The sequence below is a fragment of the Pezoporus wallicus genome, unplaced genomic scaffold (assembly GCF_028554395.1).
Source record: "Pezoporus wallicus isolate ANWC-B61680 ecotype Strahan unplaced genomic scaffold, APGP_CSIRO_Pwel_v1 contig_227, whole genome shotgun sequence".
Taxonomy (NCBI): domain Eukaryota; kingdom Metazoa; phylum Chordata; class Aves; order Psittaciformes; family Psittacidae; genus Pezoporus; species Pezoporus wallicus.
Window position 1 is genome coordinate 2,552,580 of NW_026635704.1, and position 19,794 is coordinate 2,572,373.

At 45.2% G+C, this 19,794-nt stretch overlaps 1 protein-coding gene across 7 annotated transcripts in view; it reads right to left on the reverse strand.

Annotated features, from left to right (window-relative positions):
* Window positions 1-2,624: 2,624 nt before the first annotated feature.
* The window catches only part of LDLRAD4 (low density lipoprotein receptor class A domain containing 4), a 282,359-nt gene continuing 265,189 nt past the window's right edge, over window positions 2,625-19,794 (reverse strand). Inside the window, exons 1-4 of one of the 7 annotated variants that reach the window (XM_057397413.1) lie at window positions 18,161-18,288; window positions 14,316-14,470; window positions 5,534-5,587; window positions 2,625-4,251 (exon numbers count right to left, since the gene is read on the reverse strand). In XM_057397413.1, the coding sequence (XP_057253396.1) occupies window positions 3,709-4,251; window positions 5,534-5,587; window positions 14,316-14,420 (702 nt within the window). In that variant the 5' untranslated portion in view covers window positions 14,421-14,470; window positions 18,161-18,288 and the 3' untranslated portion in view covers window positions 2,625-3,708. Of the gene's footprint in view, window positions 4,252-5,533; window positions 5,588-14,315; window positions 14,471-15,737; window positions 15,763-17,461; window positions 17,933-18,160; window positions 18,289-19,794 lie in introns of those variants that run through there. The other 6 variants (XM_057397411.1, XM_057397415.1, XM_057397414.1 and 3 more) reach the window with 6 other exon arrangements.

A 19,794-nucleotide genomic window follows, 5' to 3' on the forward strand; every position in this document is an offset into this window, starting at 1 on the left:
TTCCAGCTGGGACAAATTGGTGAGAGAAGTATCTATAACTAATAATAAAAGCCAAATGAAGTACAGCTTGACCCATGGTTCCTGCAGATTCCATGACTGCAGGAACCTAAATGCCTTCCTCACTAGCCATCAAGACCTTATACCCGGGGCATGCCTCTGAGTGTTCAAATTTAGGAGGAAAAACCATGCTGTAATGAAGTCACATCATGGGGACATCACTAGACTGAATTTTGGGAAGCTGGGCTACTGGGCAAAGGTCAGGAGATCCAACTAGAATTCAGGTTAATATGATCCATCACACAGAAAACCCCGCATACGTGTATCTGGGTTTGGTGTAGGAAACACATAAACCAGTATGGAGGTATACTCTACATGATTAACTCTACAATGTCTGCAGAAATTTCTCATGATTTACAAAGCTCCATCTGAGTGGCTATGCAATACAGTTTCGTAATCCTGGGTATTTTCCAAGGGAGTTTTCCATAAATACTTCACAGAATTACCTAACTCCAGAGAATACCAATTTCTAAGCTTGTAAAGACTGACAGTGGTATCTAATTCCTTTCTTTACCATTTTGTTCTGTTAGCAAGGGCATATTCTCTCTTACTGCAACAGAAGTAGACAAACATACACTGTTGCAATGTTATACTATTGATGGCACTCCCATCAGAGATCACCAATATTCATCAGAAAATACCATATTTAGTCCTATAAGAGGCCCCACAACAAAACCAGCAGATTTCAAGCTCACCTAGAGCAAGCAACAGGTGAATACACTTTCAGAGCTGGCAGGTATACTGGCTGCATATTAACTTTGGACAGCAGAACACGATGAGAAGGCAAAGATACATGAGGAAAGATGACCATCAGGTGAACAAATACCAAGTTATTTTTACACAAATCTTTTCTACAAAGCTGGAACAGGTTATGTTTTCCATGCAAAGAAAAATTTCCTCAGTCAAGAAACAACGGTGCATGCATCATACCAGACAATGGCAATGGGAAGCGCATAAATCCACTGGCATGCAGAGATGGTAAAAAATGGAAAGAACTGTCTTCAAAGAAAAAGCGTGTTCCCAAGAGGTGACTTTGAAGGCAACTTCAAAGTTTACTTGACTGAGATGGGGAAATGTTGGTACTCAACAGGTCCAAGTCCAGGTGTGCTCCGCCACGACAACTGAGTTCCAGCTGCTCTCGCCTGAAGGCTTCTCAGCTAAATAATTCTCATTTAGGGAAGAGCACAGTATCTGTGTGGGCACACACACTCTCTGGCTTAAGGACAACAAAAGTCACTGAAGACCAAAACCAACACTTGCTGGTTTTGTCTCCTGTGTATCTGTGGACTGCTCTTTTGCTTTGCTTTGTTTTTTAACTAAGAATTATGCACATAGGTTGCTTGCAAAAGTCTGATTTCACAGCTTTTACTCCCAGGAAGCAGACGTGATGAGAGCCCTAGCTGACGGACAGCCACCTAGTCATCTCCTAAACATCTGTCCTGTGGGTCTGAGTGGAAAAAGAAACCAACAAAGCGAATCCCATCATAGAATCTTTCTCTCCCTCCCTTCAAATAACACATAAATTAAAAGGCAGCTTCACTCTGCATTACCAGCATGACTCAGACAAAAACAAAACCACAATTACAGACTCAAATGAGGCTGCATATTCAGACTAAAAATTACACAAACATTTTCTAAACTAGACTAAAACCAAATTACTTTATGAAGAACATAATCTATACTGAGGTCCACAAAGCACACACACAGACACGCACACTGTTTTGGCATTAAAACTCTGCATAGATCAAAGATGCACTTCAGTTATCAGAGCCCCCAGTGTTCAGAAGTCCTGCAGAAATCCAGCCTCCAGCCATGGGACCAGGTGCTAGGGCACGGCGCTCCTCTCCACAGCCCTCAGGGCACTTGGCTGCTGCCCCAAACCAAGCACAAGGCTTAAGAAAATAGAAAAAAGTGAAAGATCTTAAAGTGAAAAGGTCTGTAACGCACCCATACACATACATATTAGAAACTATTCAAGCTAAAACTCTAAAGTTTCTTACTTTAAGTCCATTTCCAAAATGCATTTTAAGTGCAAGTTGTGCTTTTTCATGTGCTTGTGATGCCACTATCACCATTTGTCAACTGCCTTCCAGCGCTGTGTGTGCCTCTGCACAGGAACAGCCAAGGAGGAGATACTCCACTTGCCACTTCACAAGCAGGTAACGTTTTCCAACTACGCTTAAGACCAGCATGGTAAACCTAGGGCTTACAGACACTTGGTTAATACATGAGTCATCTTTAGCTGCGAGCGGAGTCCTGCTGGTGTCAGCCGCCTGACATGCACCGAGCAAGAAGGGTTTCCGCAGCAGGGCGCAGAGCAAAACAGTTTACAGTGAGAGTAACCAGTGCTCCCACATCAGTCAGGGATGCTGCAAAAGCCTGTGTCACTCTCATAAGTGCTCTCAGTACTGCTGCGGAAACAGCAGTTACAGCTACAAAGGCCCCTTCACTTCAATAGGATGGATCTCCGGGACTGAACTTCAGTATCCAAAGGATGAAATGGAGAGCAAAAAGCACAATGGAGTCTCACGTATTTCAACAGCATCACAGGGGGGAAAATCCCACCCTGCATTTTTAAACAATTTATTGCATAATGTCATGATATGTGACTAAATACATTTCAGGCTACAGTGAGGACAAAAATCTCTAAAACTGTAAGTACTGGCAATACCGCATTATGAAAAGAATGGCAGCACTTAGTTAGAATCAATACAAAGTAACACATCTGGGATTTTGTTTTGCCATTTAGGAAACAAATAGTCTACACTGCAAAACAGCTAAACCCGAAGTGATGGAAAATGCTGGGATTTCGTATTCGCCTTCTTCCATTCAAAAGTCTCCAAGACACTTCATTGATGCACTGTTATCTGAATGCAACTTATTGCAAAGACAAGTGTCCCTGTATTTCTTGATTTGTAAAAGTCAAGAGATGTTAGGCTAAGTCCTGTCCCCTCTTTCTAGCAAACCCAGGGGGAGGGGGGCAAACTCCTCCAGATTAATTCTGAGGGTCTATCATTATTCCACAGGTGAAAAGACAACATATAGAAGAACTTCACATAAAACAGTTCCCTCTTATATATTTTGTTTTAAACATTAAGATAGTGCAACTTTTTAAAACACATTTATCACAACACAAATTAATTCCTTGCATTCATCTAAGTTCTCAACTTTATACCTTGGCACACAAAACAGGAATTTTGTTTCATATTTAAAAAACAAATCCACACCCTGGGAGAAAAAAAAGCAAACTGGCCAATCCTTCCCCCATTTTGCTGGCAAAACCACCTTCTTTCTTCTGCCATTCAGTGAGTATAAAACAGGCTGTACAAGCCTTATTTCTGTGCTAAGTTAACTTTTAGAATTAAATAATTGAAATAGTTTATTAAAAAAAAATAATATATCCCCCCCTCTCCCCTGAAACACTGCTCATAGACAAACTGAATGGAAGTTTGTATTTCTTTCAATCTGCTTTGCATGCAATTCCCCTGAAAGGAATCAGAAACAAAGAACTGGTTTGCACGTTTGGTTTTACTAAGTTGTACCACGTGAAACGCAACAACATTGTGCACCGGAGCATGGGGGATCTTCCTCCACCGCCCTGCTTCAAACTCTTGTCTTCAGTTCAAATGCACCTGGGCTTATGAGTAACTTTTAGACCAGGTTTCCTGGTTTCCGGTCTTGGCCTTTGCTGGGGACTATTGTGCTCTCTGAATTGTTCTGCTGAAACTGAAGTCTGCTCCCCCTCTGAGAGGAAGAAGGCATGTTGCTGTGCTGGTGATGGAAAAAAGAGGAGCCCGGGTAATGCCCCATGACCTCGCTGTACGTCGGGGGTGGTCCTTCCATCCTTCCATTACTGCTATAGTTGGTTGCACTTATGCCCGAATTGCTGCTTGGTGGGCAGGGGCCCCCACTGTACATGGAGATGTCTATCAAGTCGCTATCAAAAATGGTTCGGTTGGGTGGTGCCCTGACGGATTCCCGGTTGAGCTCCATCTGCTGTTCTGGGTCCCGGAGCTGCAGGGTGCATGGGCCTTGGTATGGTGGAGGCTCTTCTCCATCAGAGAGGGAGATGGTCGGAGGAAGGTCAATCTCATGCTGCATGTATGGGTAAGTGGGCTGGAAACGACTGAAACGGTCCCGCTGCATAAAAGATGGGGCAGTAAACCTGTCCCTGGACCTTGGAGCATACATGATCTGAAACGGGAAGAGACACACGTGACTCCACATCTGACCAAAGCACTGTGGGTGCTCCGTATCAACCAAGAACTGGCAAAATGCAAAATGTTTCCCTTTGACATCTATCTCAGAGATTAAGCCCAGCAGATACTGTGCGCACGTGCTACCATGTGCATGTACGTGAAAATAAGAGGTAGGAGTTACAGGAAGGATCTAACACATGATACTTGAGAAGAGCTTCATGAATGAAAAAGGAGACACAACACAGCTCCATCTGACATTAAAACATGCACAGCCAAGAGAAAATGATTCTGTTTCTGAACATAGGAAACACATTCTCTCTAGTCTTGACAATTGACTAGTTCTACAAAAATGTCCCAGTGCTGAATTTCAGCTGCAGTCTGAACCTGCCTCTCCCACTCAGAGTTAATGTAATACCCTGCATGACCAAAGAATTCAGACGGTCATTTTAGTACATTTTATAAAGGCCCAGCATATCTCACGCCTTCACCACCAGAGTGCATCAGGTGTCCTTCTTCCCCTCAGCTCTCAGCCAGAATTCAGCCTCCAGGGAGGGCCTATGAGGCTGCTGCATTGAGTGCAAAAAATCTCCCTGGCATACCAAGCCCTGGAGAAGGTCCAGCTTTACAAAAGGAAGAGTTCAAGATACTCCGTAAGGAGCTACTGCTCCTCACTTGATCCATCCCAGATCTAGACAGACACATCAGCTTCTTAGATTCAGATCTTTCAAACTGCTCTTCTCATTTCTGGATCCATGCAGGATCTTTAGTCCCTGACCTTTACAGATGTCAGGAAGTCTGCTGTTTATCACAGGAGACCTGCACCACCCAGAGCAATACACCCCCAAATTATCACACAGACCAGAGATCTGTGCTAGCTAGAAGATGGGAGGCACTGGTGATAGCATATGGGTAGTAAATCCAAGAAAAAATCAGGGAGAAGATAAACTGGTCTCCCAGCTTCCATTGAATACTCAATCACGGAGCCACTGCATGAGAGAGACTCACCTCTACCACTTACCTGTGAATGGCTACTATGATACAGGGAGGTGATGATGGAGATGAGATGCCAGGTAGGCAGAATTCTGTTCTTTTAATGAAAAGCCTTAGACATTTATGGAATGGGAGTTAAGGCAGGTTCAGTTGTCCACATGAAACCTGCTCTTGATCTACACCAAAAAAGCTTTATTTGCTAAATATACTGATGTTTCTGAAAGGAACAAAATATATATTACAGTAACGAGGAAAGCACATTGGTGAAGATGGTAAGAAATCTGTACCTCTGAAGCACCCTGGCGTGAAACTGAGCTTTCTGAAGGCCACAAGCACCCTTCCTGGAATGCAGAAGAAAACAACAAAAGAGGAAAAATTAATAGATCGCATCACCATCCTGCCTGAATACCACAACTCCTAGTCAGTCAGCTTCTATGGACTGGCTGTCTCCACCTAAAGAGAGGCAATAAACAAGGAACATCCCACCAGCTTCTCTAAAACTAGAGCAAACAGCTGCTCTGCACCCAAGTAAATCAAGCTTGGTCTGTTTTACAACTGCCAAGGCACCATCCACAGCACACAGCCTCACAGGCTGTAAGGACATAGCAAGCCAGTTGCAGCTATGAGTGCAGCAGCATGTAGTGATGACAGGAGAAACTTATGCACTTGTGTGTTGAGCAGGCACCCGTCACCTCCCAGCCTATGACAAGGCCACATAAGCAGGTCCAATGAAGCTGACCAGCAGCCAGGATCCCAATTACAGACCAGAGGCAAAACAGTTTGCAACAAAACCTGGCATCTGTAATGTCAGCAAAGTGACAGTCACTCTAAGCCCAGGTATAGTCTGGTCAAAAGCAGCCTGTGATCTTGTCAGGAGAGTCCACTGCAGAGCAAAGCTGCTTTAAGAGGAATCTCCCACAGGATTCAGCTGTTAAGGGAAATGCTTTGAATAACAAAACCGGTCAATCACTTCTCTTCTGTAGCTTTAGAGAGCAGAGAGAGAGGCTGACAATTACCACTATTCAAAACTTCCCTTTGCAAGTATCCCCATTTGCAACAGCCTGATACAAAAGACAAATCTTGCTTAGATTCATGTATTTCAGTGTCTACATAAGGTTTTGTCAATAGAAGACATTGTAACTGTATAACTGTATGCATACATGTATACACATACCGTGTACATACCTTCCTTTCCACCCCTCCATCACCCAGGTGTATTTTGAAATATCTGAGGATATATTTGCACAATTAAAGACAAGCAGGTTATCAGCAGCTGCCCAGCAGGCTCCAAGCCTGTTGTAATTCTTAAGTAAAACATGTTAGTCAAAGCTAACATGCTCAATTAACTGCCCACAAACTACATGCCATACACAGCACAACAGCAGATTCCCAAGTGATGGCTTGAAAAGTATGACAGCTTTATGCTTATTGCAACTGTCTTAGTCTCATCTTTAATGTGTTCAAGCTCAGAAGAGAAGAAAAAAGACAAAACCAATGGCACAACCCAGGAAGGAATTCAATCCCACTCACATTACTTCAATTCCCTGATGGTGGAAGCAGAATCAAGGACTCCCATCCTAGGGCCCTAAGGCAGGAGAGTTAAGAACAGCTGGGGGACATGGTGCAACACATGGAGAAAAACTCCTTGTGCTGAGATGGGAGCAGGACCTGCATGCTTAGCCTAGGCACACACACCTGGTAGCAGCAATGCCTAACAGAAATGACTTGTAAGAGTGGAGATGCCCATCACTGTACCAGGCATGAACAGTACATGTTGATGCCCAGTACAGCAAAAGACCCTGCCTAGAGGCACTGCAGTTGCTACAGGGACCCCACCTAATGCAACCAGGTTAGTGAGAGAGTTGGACCAAGACAATGAGACCAAAGGAGCTCAAGGCTCTCCCTGTTCTGGGCTACCTGCTTGAAGAGACAGACAGTTTGGGATGCCCCTGAACTCCAAGGCTGTGAGATCCTTAGGATACAAGGATATGTGATAACATGGCCTCTGTGACAGTGTGTTCTACAGCCCACCTGTAGCGACTCACCTCCCTAATGTTTCTTCTGGAGAAAGCTGCGGGCTGAATAAATCATTTGGCAGCAGCCAGCCCCCAGTAAGATCTCTATCTCAGGAGCCAGAGGAACAATACAAGCAGATGGCTGGGTAGCATATGCTCAGCATGCCCACACTTAGAAACTACCGGGCTCACACCCCACATGCAGACTAGCCTCACTATGCATACGTTGTTGGTTCAGTACCACAGTACAGGATTCTCATCATGACTGGAATAAGCCCAGACTAACTGGCCCAATGTAGGAAAAGGCACTGCACTTTCATGCAGGGCATAAGCCAGTCTTAAAATGGACAGCAAGAAAGGCAAGGAGAAAGGGAAGGAGATAGCAAACTACCAGGTTTCCTGCATTCAGCTATGCAGGAGTCCCCCTTCTAGGTCCTGAACTTACTGTACAGTGACCTGCAAGGACAAATAAAAACATGCACTGAATAGATACAAGGGTTGGTGCCTACCTACCCCACTGTTCTTGGTGTCATAGCAAGGGGTTTAGAGAAGAAGAAAGGGAAAACCTCAATGTTTCAGAAGGGAAATACACCCCTACCTTCCCCCTCCTCCCCTTCCCCCAGATGCAAGAAATAACATGCTGGTACTGCCATGAACAATGTGGGTTGACTTACATTGATGAAAAGTATTATTTCTTGCTCTCTCCTTGTCCCTCTACTTACTGACCTCCATTTGACAGCTAAAATATTTCCCTGTACTCAGATCTGAGAAAAAAAGGTAAGAACCGACAGCATTTGCATTCATATTCCCTTACACTGGTCCTCTCTTTTTACTATTCAAATTACTAAGGCAGCTCAGCCTAATGATAAACTACTTTTAACTTCTTTTCACTCAGTGACTTCTCATCCCACTTCTCACCCTCTGAGCAAGACAAAGCCAGGCACAGGCAATAGAGCTCAGCACCATGACTGAACAGCTGCCAGGACTGGCACAAGCTTGCAGCCCCAGCAACCCCACTGCATGGCACTGTGCCGAAAGGAACTTCCCAGCTAGTAAATCCAGTGCTGGCAGTCCTGCTTGATGCCCCCCCTCACAACCAACACCCAGGGATTTGTGCAAGTGGTTCTCAGGTATGGGCAATCAAGGTTAAACCTGAGGAAATGCAATTTACCTGTTTTTGGGTTTTTTTTTGGTGTTTTTTTTTTTTTTTTGTGGACAATATATAATTTCCCTACTTATTATAGGTTTTCAATAGCTAGCCACTTCAACTCACCCCTTCTTAAAGAGGCTAAGGGTCTTCAGGTGTGAGCTTCAGTACTTAAAAGTAACAGGAAGAGAAAGCTTGTACATTAATCCCCTATACTGTATTTATTTTTAACAGTGTTAGGTTTGGGGAGTTAAAAAGAAACCATCTCCATGGTAAATCCTAGCTCCTACAAAGCAAGAAAAATCTTAGGGATCCAGCTATGTCTTTTGCTGACCTTTGCCATTGCTGGGTTTCACAATAATTTACAGAAATTAATTTTGTGATTAGTTTTTTAAATAATGTCATTTAATAAATCCAGTTGGGTGATTATTTAATTATCTTATGGTGAATTATCTTATGGTGATTATTTAGTTCAATATTTAGAGCTTAGGAGACTGGATAAACCTAACATAATTTGCCTAATTTGTATTTTACAAAGGCTTACAGCCTCTAGAATTAAACAGTTTAGAAAGATCACTTTTTGAGGGCAATTTTAAACACAGTGCTTCCTGAAGCATGCAGTTTAATCCAGCTACTGCAGCTGATCATCAGGATATTGACAGACAGCAGGCAGGAAGAAGAATTTTTAACTCAGGATAAGTTACAGGTAAAAATTTATGCTCAGTAAGAAAAATTCCTCAAACTGTAATAAAGAAAAACATCCACTGTGCTGGTTTTGGCTGAGATAATGTTCTTCATAGTAGCTAACATCGGACTACATTCTGGATCTGTGCTGGAAGTAGTATTGATAATGCAGAGATGTTTTCATCAGTGCTTACACAGAGCCAAGGCCTTTTCTGCTCCTCGCACCACCCCACTAGTGAGCAGGCTGGGAGGGACACAGCTTGTCCGCAGTCCCCAGGTTTGCTGGGGTACGGCTGAACACCTACCTGATCATGGGGCATGATGAATGAATTCCTTGGCTTGCTTTGCTTGCATACACAGGTTTGCTTTACCCATTGAACTGTCTTTATCTCAACACAAGTTTCCTCACTTTCACCATTCTGATTCTCTCCCCCATCCTGCTGGAAGCAAGCAGCAGTTTGGTTCCTAGTTACCAGCTGGGGTTAAACCACAACAACCTCATATAATCCAAATTTTTTTTTTACTGACTCTTAAGGAGATTCTTGGCTTTTCATACACTTCCAAGTTTCTGAGAATTAGAACTCTGTCTGAAATTTTATTTCCTGAGAATAAAAGTCAGGTTTCCACCTGGAAAGATTTCACTGGAAAGATTAAGAAGGTCCCTCTCTTCCCTTCAATTATATTCAGATTTTTATTTTATTATTTTTCATATGTGTATATATAAGCACACACAAAAATACACACACTTCTTTTGCAAATGAGGTTTCAGACAGCAGTGTAGTTTCTGATTTTGGCCCTAGGTGGTACCTTACACCACATTAAAACAGTGGCTTGCTAAAAATGTTCAGGGAAGGCAAATGGGCCTCCCTGCCTCTTCCCGGCTGATACAGACCACCACAGATCTGAAGATGCAACACCTTCCTAGCCAAACAAACTATTGTGCTGTCCCCAACAGAATGGCAAGTATTCCGGCAGGACCACTCCTTCCTTTAAAAGCTGCGTTTCCCCAAGGGAAGGAAAGGTTACAGTGTCTGGCACAGCTGTATACAGTAACAAGGAGAAGTATTAGAGATGTAATTATGGAGAGCGCCAAACTTCTCACATGTAGTGCACCTCCCTATGCTTAAAGCAATTATTCCTCTTACTTAATGCTTTAAAAGTTTTATTTCCTCAACTTCACAGCACTTTACTGCTTTAAGTAATCTTAATTTCATCCCAGTGAAGGAAATAAGTACTATTATCCTTCCTCCTTTGTTTGGAGATGAAGCAAGTTGCCCAAGGAGACACACTGAGTCAGGAGCCACTCAAAGCTGGCATTCCTTGCTTCTAGTCCTAACTCTGGACTTCCTAGACAATCCTGCCCTTCTTAAAGATGCTCTAGCTTTATTGTGGTAGACTTCAAAGACCAGCAGCCAGGACACACTGTCCCTCCTGGCAGCACTCCCTGTGGAAAGGCAAGCCCATATTCCTCATGCAGACAGTGGGAGAACACAGTGCACATCCAGCTCTTGCCGACCAGTGTCTGGCACCAAAGAAAGATTTGGCAAATCAGGGTGGTCTACAGCACTCATATTCACCCCGGGTTCTCATTCCCAGTGGGATTTTCTTTCTTCTGCACATGTCAGTAGCAAATGAGAATAAGTGGCCCAGGGATGCCAGCAGGGAACAGAAGGAATAATGCCAACACCAGAGGGGAATAATTTAAAAGGCCAAGAGGCAAGACTAACATTTGAAATCACCAACAAATCCCTGGAGTTGTCAATATTATTGAGTATTTTCTGACGCCCTCCTGACATTACATCCTTTTATTCTGAAACAGCTGTTCCAGGAAACAGGGGAGTATTTTCCTAGCTGTGCTCCTAGAACTCAGCATTCTAGATGGACACTACCAAGGCAGGTCCTAGTGCAAGCTGACTAGCCCTAGCAACAATGCTGCCTTTGGGGCTGAGAGGCAGGGGCTGGTCAGGGCAAGCATCTTGTGTGATAACTGGCACAGACTTCGCTGCCAGGAGTGAGCCTAGGGCATTCCAAGTGTTCAGTACTCCTTCAATACCCACTTTATAGGTGAAAAAGACAGCAGCCACCAGGGTTGGGAGAAGGAATGAATTTAGGGCCACCAGAAGCTCATTAAGTTCCTAACACTTGTGAATGCAGTGATATCCTTTAATACCCAAACTTCCGGACTTGGAAGACAATGAGAATTTCAATTTCCAGGATTTTTTGGTGGCGTTGTTGGCTGGGGTTTTTTTGATTGGTTGGTTGGGTTTAACATAAAGGAAGTTGACCCAGACAAAGAACACATAAATACTTTTTATTTCATTATTTTGCAGCCTGACCCCATGCATTTTACAGGTGTGAGGTTGGCAATAAAGGCGGTAGCTAATTTATCTGTTCATTTATATTGCACTTTCTAGAACCAGAATAAGAGATATCATCTGTTCAATAGCTGGTCTTTATGAGGCCAGAAATCTGTGTAATTCCGCCACAGCTCAGCTGTTGGAAGGCTTTATAATCTAGAAATAGGACAGGCTTGAAGGAAAATTGAAGGTAACAAAAGGACAAAAAAAAGGCCCATCTGAATAGGAAAGGCATTGTTCTGTATCTTGATACACTTCTGCTACCCCAGTTATGTGAAGGGGGGCTCACTCCATAGTTCACTACAGGAACTAGCCAACAGTCAATTAATTTGCTTTACCACTTTAAGAAATATGGCTGAATTTCCTCTATTTCCATTCCTTATTTCTCCTCCAGCAGAAGGCCTGAGTCAGAATTTTTTCTTCAGACCTTAGTAGTTAATAAACATTTAAATCTGTTTTCAGACTCTGTATACTATTAAAAAAAATGCCTTGGAAGAGTACCCATTTATCGATTGCATTTGCACACAGAACAAGACCTGCCTGGTTAAAATAGAAATATATTTTTGAAGTGTATAATCTAACCCAAACCTCACTTCACACTACTTGCCTCATGCTGCCGTGGACAGCGAGAACAGACGGATCCTTTCCAGTTTCACATGACAGAGCAAATGCTTTAGTTTTAATACCCTCATGCACCACACACTGCTTTTAAGGTCTGCACTGCAAATAGCACACAACCAGTTTCTATCAGAATTTCCTTTAACACCTGAGACAAAGAAAAATTCAAATATATTTGCCATCTAACCTCAGAAACCTCTGAAGTCCTGTTCCCCACAAACATGACCTTTTAAGAACAGCTTCAGTTTATCAGAAATCCACATGAGTAATAACTGATAACAAACCTACATCAGAGTTTTTGGAAGGATTAGTAACTAGTTACTGCCAGCCAATAATCAATTCCCATGAAGTGCTCACATGGCTATGATTATCATTACTTACAATGACACCATCAAACTGAAACTGAGTCAGTGTTTTAAAAATTAATAAAGAGCAATTCTGGACAGTAAAGCAGTTCTTAATTCCCCACTGCCAAACTGCATGTTCTTCACAAGAAGATGATGTTTCCTCTCTTGTGTCCAAGAGAAAAGGCACCACTTGGTCTGATGACAGACAATACTAACGAACCATACAAAGGAAATAATGGGTTACTTCACGCATTTGACAGCTTACTGCAGTTTTAAAAGATTTGAGGATGAAAATGCATTTCCTTTATCTCAAATTATTTCATTTTAGGTACTTGTAGCAATTATAGCTAACATTTTTCAGACAGGAGTGCGGTTCTTTAATTACAGTGTCCATTTCAAAGCATCATCCAAATTAATCTATGCAATTTTTCCAGCCCTGAAGTCCACAAGGTTAAGGTTTGACAAGTTCCAGTTCCATCTGTAACCAAATTAGAGCTAAAAATTCCTGTGCTACCAAAGCTCTAGGAAATGAGGCAACCTACCCTTGAGCTCCTTTTCTCTCTGTGCAGCCTCTGACATAAGAGCTGCTCAACTGCAGCAAGAGGATGCAGGTGATGTGCTAAGTGACAGCTTTGGGAGTCCTGCATTCATCAGGACTTTATAGCTGGTTTTCAGGAGGGAGCTGCCAGTTGCCAGAGGTCTAACCCGGCTCCAGCACTCCTGGCTCCTCCCCTGCCAGCACTCCCTCCCCTGCCCCAGCACTTTGCTCCCTGATCTGGCTGAAATCTAACTGAAAAAAAAAGGCAATTAGTGTTCAGCCAGATTGCCCCCGAGGCCTCACAACATGATCTTAGCAACTTCCTAAGGAGCAAAAAAGAGGAGGAAGCACGGGACTGTGACATAAAGGTGAGACTGTGTGGACTTGCAACTAGTGTAAGCCATTATGGTACCCACACCTTTCAGTTACAATCAGACAATTTTTTTTGACGGGGGAAATGAAATAAAGCTGTGAACCCAAAGCTGTTGCCACTAATTTAATGCATCAAAAGCGTCCCCTCACAAATGGCCCCTTGGCCATCACAGTCAGCAAAGAGCCAAAGGCATCACTTCAAGGACATCAAAAAGCACATCAGGAAAAAAGACCTCCCTGCAACATCCATGGCTTTGGAAGTATGTCCCAAGGTCAGGGACACCCCTGGGGGTTAACCCTCACGTGGGAGCAGTGCATCCCACCCAGTAAACACCTGGGTTACTCACAAGGCAAGTAACATGCCCATTTACTGTTAGGTTGACTAAAGACAGGTTTAAGTCTCAACTGAGATTTGGTCTTAAGCCTTTGGCTCTGTAACAACACATCTTAACCACTCCACATCCTTTGAGGGATCATTTTCCTACTATTTTCTTACTGTCTGAGTGAAAAAAAAAACATTATATTTTCCTGGGCCCTTACTCAGCCAGTTTGGATCCAGCGAAGAGTTAGTGTAGCTTCACAAAACAGTAGCACTAATAAAACTCCAGGATATGAGTAAGTATATGAAAAGTCACAATATATATTTCAAATCTTCATACCTCAGGTGATCACCATTAATTCCCCCCCCACTCCCCTTCAAATTACAACAGCAGCAAACAGGATGTCACATACGAGCCTCCAAACGTATAATGAAAACAGGCTACATAAAACAGAAGACTCTAAAAATAAGACAGTGTATCTTGAATTTATTTCAGAGTCTTTTTTCCTACTGAAAAATACAACCTCAGTAAATGACCCAACTATAGCAAGTATTAAAAAGTGACATCAGAAGTTTTGCCAACACTTGCCTGTACCAGAGCTCCTCAGGAAGCCAGGCTGCAGACCATACAGCACAAGGAGAAGGAAGTTGGTACAAAGGGCTCATACTCACCGTCTGCAAAGTTTCTTCCTGTCTTCTGCTTTGGCTCTGTCGACTGATAAAGGAACGTGTCGAGAGTTTGTAATGGTTCAACAAGCAGATGATCACTACCACCATAACAGTTATAACCACAATTATAATGATGATTTGAACAAACTCCAGTTCAGCTAAAACAAAGAAAAAAAGGAAAATGTCAATCACACACAGAACATTGCCCATCAAAACAGTAATTTGAAAAACCCTCAGTATTTCCTCAAGACTGATCTGGAGCAAGGTCCTACTGCTGTTCATTTCACAAAGTTTTGTGAAGCACACTGTTCTAAAACATATGAAAATTGTTTCAGTTTTGGCCAGTGCCAGTCAGTCAGTATAAATAGCTGCAGGTGACAGCCAAGGAACTTCTTGGTGATCCTTCTCTGCAGCCTTCACAGATAACAAACTCTTCAGCAGAAACACTTCAGAAAAGCCTTCTGGATAATACAACAGTTTCACAGGGGGGGGAGGGAGGGAAGGGGGAGCAACCAAAAAAAACCCGGCAAAAAAACAAGGAACACCACATATGAAACTCACTCTAGTTTAATAGCCACCTGCAATGCCAATAGAGTCCAGAGGCCTCCAGGTGCTTCAAAGCAGGGGCCATGCAAAAAGAAATCAGGACACTGTATATAGTAAACTATCCTTAATTTTTTTAACAGCTAAACAGCATGAAAGCTACTTATATCACGTGGAGCACAAGGTTTTTTTCCTACTGAATTCACATGCAATATCTTTTTCAATCACTCCTCTCCAACCAGAGTGAAATTAACTTTTCTAGGATATTCCTATTCAGGTAAAAATTAGAAGAGAACTGGTACTTTAAACAATATATGCTCAACTACGGTTAAAATGAAACCTGGACCCTGGCTGTTGCAAGAGATAAAATTACAATGAACATCAGAGGCTATTACCTTATCAGAAGTCCTGCCTATACCATAAATATTAAGTATATTTAGAAATAAGTTACACTTGCACCCCTTCTGCTATACAGGAGCAGAAAGCACGAGCAATGTAAGTGGAGAAACTGCCCTTTGGAGCTACACAGTTCCTGATATTTCTATGGAAACTGCATTGCTCACAGGGGATGCTCTCATCTTGAAAGAGAACTCCAGCAAATGGGAAGTCACCTTTGGTTGCTAGGCTGGTAGAAAAAGCAAAGCAGCAGCACAAGTTGCTCAGTTTCAGCACTTTCCAAGAAAGTCACTCACTACTTTTGGGCACCAAAACAGGAACTGAGAGAGCCAGTATTAAATTTGTTTTTTTAAAAGCAGATGAGGAAAGAAAGATAACAAAATATAAAGAGACAAAGCAAATACTGGAGAAAACAAGCTCCCCTCTCCCCTTATCTCTTTCAGCTGCAGTCATCTTCAGCCTTCTATGTAACAGCAGTACACTTACACGAACACAGCTATGAAGCTGAGCTAGGAAAATGCTGTTCACACATAAAAACCCAAAGTGGCCTGCAGTGGAACTAAAAGAAACACAAGGCTGTTCCATTATTCTAAGATCTCTTGCGAACAAAACCTCATGCTACAGGCACTGCAGTGTGCAGGTGTCCACTGGAGGCTGTTGCAGAGGACCAGCTGCTTGTCACAAGTTACCAGTGGGCACAGGGACACCACTAAGTATTGAGGCTCTGCAATTGTCTCAGGAATAAACTAAACCTTTTTTAAGGCTAAGGAGAAAGTAAAGGGCAAAAACACATCTATCATTTAATTTCTCTTTGCTGTTAAGTACCATACACTCATCATTAAGATCACCCGCATTTTCAAAACATTCGATAGTCAGTGCTTTGCCCTGCCTTTGCTATCAAGTCCACATGCAGTGCAGTAATACCTCTTTTTTCCTCCCCCTCTCTTGCATCACTGGAAGCTAACAATGTCCACACCAACAGATCAAAAAGCAGAAAGCATAGAAATAATTAAAAAACAAACCCACCAAAGCCAAGTTTAAGTAATTTTTCTTTGGCTCAGAAACACAGAATACAGACTTGACACAGCTGACAACTGCTGCAATTAACATTCTGCAGTTACTGAGCATAAGGGGCTTCTTTACCTAAAACTTTTTTGGGGGAGAGTCCATGTAATACTTTACACTGGAAATTGAGAGACTGTTGCTAAAGGGCAACATGCTAAACAAGCAATGTTGATTTAGGCTTTCCTAGAATGCAGAGATCACTGGAATGACATGTTACTTCTCTATCTGCCAAGGGCAGAGTCTTCTAAATTTATCACGGCCCCAGCATTTCAGTGGCAGGGAACAGTACCTCTCCTTTTGAAATAAGTGACTTCGAGTGTGAGCATTCCCCTGGGAGGGGGTAATCCCTTGGAAACGTTTCACTAAAGCACAGCTACAAAAGAAAATTAAAACCATAGCACATAGGTGTGAGCACAGAGGATTTTCCAATTAAACAACAAAACACCCTACAGACGTTCAAGTGAATTTTCCCACTAAAAAGCAAGGGGAAAGGAAAAAGGAAAGTAATTTTTAATCTCTCCTGTCCCTTGACCAGCCCTCCTGCTACTCATTAGGTTATTAACAGGAAAAACAAAGAGACAAAAGCAGCAACGACCTCTATTCGCTGGCACTGCTCAGAGCAATCTGAAAAGTCGCTGGCAGCTACTGACACAGACTGGGGTCACGCCGGCCGCCGGCTCACCTCCTGCCCTGCTGCTGGGTGTAAAGGGCCCTCGATACCACCTTCCTAACAGGCATCTCCTCCTCCCCGCTTTTCCTATAAATTAACTGGGAAAGAGGCGGGGGGTGGGGGAAGGAGCTTTGGGAAGAGAAAGTATATGTTTTTACCTCCCCAAATCTCTGTCACACTCACACCTGTTTCTTCACACACAGGAAATAATATTTAGAACACGGTTTTTCTTCCCCCAGGAGAATACTTTTTTATGGCAAACGCACAAAACCAGAGACAGCTATATATTGCACGAAAACACCTTCACAGAGGAGTACAAAAAAAAAGAAAAGATTTATAACGCTACCAACAGCCACAAAAGTGCCCGCACCGTCACCCGAACCCTCCCGAGCATACACGACCCCTGTCCCGCCCGGAGCCCCAGGTAGGCTGCTCTGCAGGGAGCGCTCTTCCAGCGGGCTGGGCTGTAAGTTACCGGGTGTCGCCCCGGTATCCCGGGGCCGGAGTTGGCAGAAGCCCCAGCGCGCAGGCACGCCGGACGAACGAGCGGGTACCTCTTTCCAACAACAGGTCTTTTAACCGCGCATCCGTCACCGCTGTCCTGTTAAGCCGCTCACTAGACATGCTCGCCTCCGGCGGACGGGGGGCTCAGGCCGCTCCGCCAACCCCAGCGGCGGGCACCGCATCACCGGCGGCCCCGAGCTCCATGCAGCGAGGAAAACACCGCTCTCGGGCCGCCCGCTCAGCCCGAGCTGACTCACAGACAGGCAGACAGACAAGTCAGCCTCCTGCCTGTCCACCCGTCCCTCTCCTCAGCGCACCGCAGGCCACAGCCCCGGCACTACCGACTACCAAGTGCTGCCGGCAGCGGGCGGCGCGCTGTGAGGAGGCCGCGGGCGGGCGACCGAGCAGGGCCGGACCGGGGCTAGCACCGGCTACTCTCGTTCCACCCCCACTCCGCGTGTGCGCGCACGGACAGAGAAGGGAGCCGCCTTCGCGCCGCGCTCAGCCCGGGCGAGATTAATGATTAAAAATAAAAATAATTAAAAGAAATAACCGGCGAGAGAAAAAAAAAAAAAAAAAATGGACACGGAGAACCCCGCGACAGCGCGCCAGAGCCGGAGGGAGGAAGGGAGCTAAGGAGGTACGGAGGAACGAGCGTAGTGTAGCTTACCCGCGCCACCGCCCCGCCGCTCTTTAAGCCCGGCCCGGCCCGGCGGGCGCTCGGGGCGCCCCAGCTCTTCCGCCTGACCCGGCCGATGCGCCTGCGCCGCTGCCTCCGGCACCGCCCACCCCTCACTACCACCCCCCACCCCCCCAGCACGTGTCCGCGCCCCGCCCCAGCCGCCGGTCCCGGCCGAAGAGCTGGGGTGAGGGTCGGGGAGGAGGAAAGCATCTTCCGTTGCTTGTAACCACCCAGACCGAGACAGTCCCGTCCCCGCTCACCTGGGGAGGCACCGGCAAGGAAACTTCCCGCCGGCCCGCGCCTCAGGTACACAGCCAGCGACAGCGGAAACCCCTGCGGGCCGCACGGCTGCAGTTCTGTTGTGTGCAGCGTTGTGGGGAGAGCCGCGGGAGTAAGGTGCTGAAGAGACGCGCGCTGGTGTATTGTGAAACGATAACCGCCGGAAGAAATCGCGCCTTCAACCTCCAGAAACAGTTAAAAAGAAACACGGGGGAGGGGAGAGGATAACATCGGGGGGTTTGAGACTTGGGTTCCAGCCCCATGTGTGTTTCATTGGCAAAATTCCCGGCTCCAGCAGCTCCTGTCTTCTCCTGCCCCAGCGCCAGCCGCTCTGGACTGTCAGTTCGACAGGGATCGAACCCTCAGTCACAGTCAGAAAACCACAGGGGAGGTCAGCAGCAGGGACCTGAAGCACAGCCCCGCCAGAGTCCCTGCCATATCCGTCATTTAGCGCTATGTCCACCAACTCCCTGGATGTTCCTCCTATTCCAGCTTCACAAGCGTGGCCAAGCCCTCCTTCCGTTCCTAGTGTCTTCGCCGGATTACTGTATCATAGCCAAAACACTAGGTAAGACCTGCTTGTCTACATGAGCAGGAAAAGAGCTCACCCTCTGGTCTGCATTTACCCAGGTCTTGGGGCTGCATAAGACAGAGGAGCCAGGCTGCAGAGGAGCCTCATCACACGTCACAGCCACAGCAGTCAAAGCCTCCAGACACACTATGGGGCTGACCATGAACCCGCTGCTCCCTACACCTTTCTGGCCTGCAGACCCCATGGACCAATCTCAAAGGGGTGGCCATGAGGAATATCATGAGGGGAGACAAGGGGTGGCCATGAGGTGTCAAGGGCAGTTCTGAGGGGAGATCATGACAGGAGAGGAGGGGCGGCCATGAGGGAGGATCGCGATGGAAAAGAAGGGGCAGCCATAAGGGGAGATCATGAGAGGAAAGAAGGCCATGAGGAGAGATCATGAGGGGAGAGAAGGGGCAGCCATGAGGAAAGATTGTGAGGGGAAATAAGGGGTAGCCATGAGGGGAAATCATGAGGGGAGAGGAAGAGCAGCCATGAGGGAAGATCTTGAAGGAAGAGGAGGTGCGGCCATGAGGAGACATCATGAGGGGGCAGCAAGGGTAGCCATGGGATGTGAGGGGTGGCCATGAGGGGTGAGGCACAGTCATAAGGGGAGATAATGAGGGAAGAGCAGGGGTGTGAGGTGCGGCCATGGAGGGTTAGGGGTGGCAGCGATATAGTATGGGCCACTATGGGGGGCAGATGAGGGGTGGCTGTGAGTGGAGATAATGAGGGACAGTCATAAGGGTATGTCTTGAGGGTAGATCAGTTT